The 2,749-nt window shown below is 36.6% G+C and overlaps 1 protein-coding gene across 1 annotated transcript; it reads right to left on the bottom strand.

Annotated features, from left to right (window-relative positions):
* Positions 1-1,989: 1,989 nt before the first annotated feature.
* Positions 1,990-2,639, bottom strand: LOC111375056 (probable serine/threonine-protein kinase PIX13). Its single transcript, XM_022997843.1, has 2 exons — positions 2,555-2,639; positions 1,990-2,411 (listed from the first exon to the last, which is right to left on the bottom strand). The coding sequence occupies exons 1-2, from the start codon at positions 2,637-2,639 to the stop codon at positions 1,990-1,992; spliced, it is 507 nt and encodes a 168-aa protein (XP_022853611.1).
* Between the last annotated feature and the right edge of the window lie 110 nt (positions 2,640-2,749).

Below are 2,749 nucleotides of genomic sequence, written 5' to 3'. Positions count from 1 at the left end.
CCAACTCAAAAGGATTCGTCTTTTGCCATGGTTCACTTTGGGGTGTATTGGCATCTAAATTTCACATCAAAAGTACGGGCTTTTCCAACATTAATGGCTAGTTTTTGGGGTCTGACTCTTCCAAATTTATGACGATGGTATCAGAATAGGCATCAGCTGACCTCTCGAAAGAAAGACCTACGTCTAAGACTGTCTTTTGGTCTCGGTTGCCACTTAAGGTGTATGAGCACCTGCTCAAGCGTGATGGTTTGTCATGGATCCCATTGGGACGTATGGACACCAGAATTCCACATCGGAAGTATGGACTTTCTTTGTGTGGTTTATATAAACTTGGATTCTTTAATCTCAATGGCTAACTTTTGGGGTATGACTCTTCTAAGTTCTATGATAATGTATCAGAGCAGGTATCATGCCTTTGATCTCGATTACCACTTAAGGTATATGGGCACCTGCTTGACGTAGACGACAAGTCAGAGCGTGGTTGTTTGTCATGGTTCTCATTGGGGTTTATGGGCACCTAAATCCTACATTGAAAGTATGGGTTTTCTTTGTGTAGTTTATATAAACTTGGGTTTTCCGACCTCAATGACTAGCTTTCACAGTCTAGTTCTTCCAACTTTTATGACATCTTTTCCCATATTTCAATGGTGCAAAATCGAAATTCACCAAAATAAAATTTAAATTCTAGACTTACACGTACTTTTTCCATCTAATTTGTCTTGAAATTGAATGTTTTGGATTTGGATTCTTGGATGATTTGCACAAAGATGGATACGGTTGAAGGAAGGGTTTTCAGTTTAACAGAGAACGTTCATCTGTCATCGTGCAAAATAGTGGCCCGTATGGTTCGATTTAAATTGGGCTGGTGAGTTTTGAAAATTGGACGGCTTGGCCGGGTTGGTAATGGATTAATTGCATAACTTATTACTCGAATCACTTGAACCGAACCATTTAGCGGTTTGCCGGTTTACCAAAAACGTTTTGAGAATATTTATCGTTCTCATACAAAAAATTTTATTGAGAAAATGTATAATTGAAAATGATTTTTTTTTAAAAAAAAATAAATTTTAGAAAATCTATAGCAAACATAAACAATTTTTTGTATATTCACATTTATATAATAATTTTTTATTGAATTTATTACTTGAACAAATATTAAAGATTCCAATGGCTTTTTCCCAAAACCCCCCACTCCACCCCGTCTTATTTTTTTCTTATTGAACTTTCAATTTTTTATTTTATTATTATTATTATTTTTTTTTTGGGATAAATCAATCGTACTAGGAGGTACAGTTGTTTACTAACGAATGAAAAATATTACAGGAGAAGGACTAATCCTAACCTCAAAAAAATTGAACATGTAAAAGTCAAATACCTTCTATAGGGAAATTGACTTTTACAGGGATGAAGCTAGAATTATTATTTTAAGGGCAATAAAACTTAAAAAGAGTTAAATATATAAAGAAGGAATAGACGGTTTTTCTTTCTTCTCATGTTGATTGCGTTCTATTGTAACTTGTAAAAGCACAAAAAAGGGTTTCAACAAGAAAAATGCACAAAAATGAACCAAAGATCGTAGTCTGAATCCAGTTGTCACGTGCTTTCTTGAATTTTCAAAAGAAATGTTAAATACTCTTATGGATGTGTCGTAAACAAAGGTCGTCGATTCAGCATGGAATAAAAGAAGCAACGGCTCTCAATCCTTAACTGTGTAATCTCTGATCAAAGTATAAGATATGCCAGAGTAAAAAGAACAATTCTTAAGTACACAAAACTGCTAGTTTTCACAAGCATATTCTCATATATAACCTCTGATTACAGTGTCTCAACAATAACTCATTTCATCTGAAGAGGCGCTATGAGGGCCATGAGATTGGAACAAAGCAGCCTAAAAATCTTCCCTAAAAAATTACACTAACTAAAGCTTATGTGAGAGGTGGCAGTGGGTAGGCTTGATTTACATCGTGCCTTGGATGAATTGAAGAACAATTATGCCTTCGATGAATTGGAGGACGATTTTGCATTGGATGAATTGGAGAATGTGTGTAGTGGATGAATCGGAGAATGATCGCGTCTTGGATGAACTGGAGAACGATATTGCAAAGATTTCTGTGCCCGAGAAGATGCCCGATGCCCAGAATTTACCATAACATCTCTATTTTTCTCATGAACAGAATCAATGTGCTCGAGGATCTCAACAATTTCTCGCATGGATGGTCGGTTTTTTGGTTCACTTTCAGTACATGATAGAGCAAGCTGAGCTATGTGTATTGCTGATCTTGAATGATATTTTCCTTCAAGACGAGAATCCATTATGTTCTTCAACTTCCTTCTGTCAAATAAAAGTGGCTTCACCCATTCAACCAAATTATCTTTCCCATCTGGACGATTTTCGTCAAGTACTCTTAACCCTGTAAGCAATTCTATCAACACGACACCAAAACCATAGACGTCGCTCTTCACATCAAATGTCCTCGTATATAGTTAAGAACGACGTTAGAATATGAACAACTAATCTTTTCATAATGCTAAATATACTTCCCGTGCAAATTACCTGTGGCTACGTACTCAGGAGCAGCATAACCATGCGTCCCCATCACCTGTGTAGTCACGTGGGATTTACTAGGTGTTGGACCCATTTTCGCAAGGCCAAAATCTGATATCTTGGCTGTGAAGATATGGTTCACCTAACCCCACCACCTAATGTTGTGAGTTGATGGGAGTGAGGTTGACACAATAAGGTCTTCCC

The sequence above is a fragment of the Olea europaea genome, unplaced genomic scaffold (genome assembly GCF_002742605.1).
Source record: "Olea europaea var. sylvestris unplaced genomic scaffold, O_europaea_v1 scaffold13301, whole genome shotgun sequence".
NCBI lineage: Eukaryota > Viridiplantae > Streptophyta > Magnoliopsida > Lamiales > Oleaceae > Olea > Olea europaea.
The sequence above is the reverse complement of the archived record's forward strand: the minus strand, read 5'-3'. Positions and strand labels throughout refer to the sequence as shown.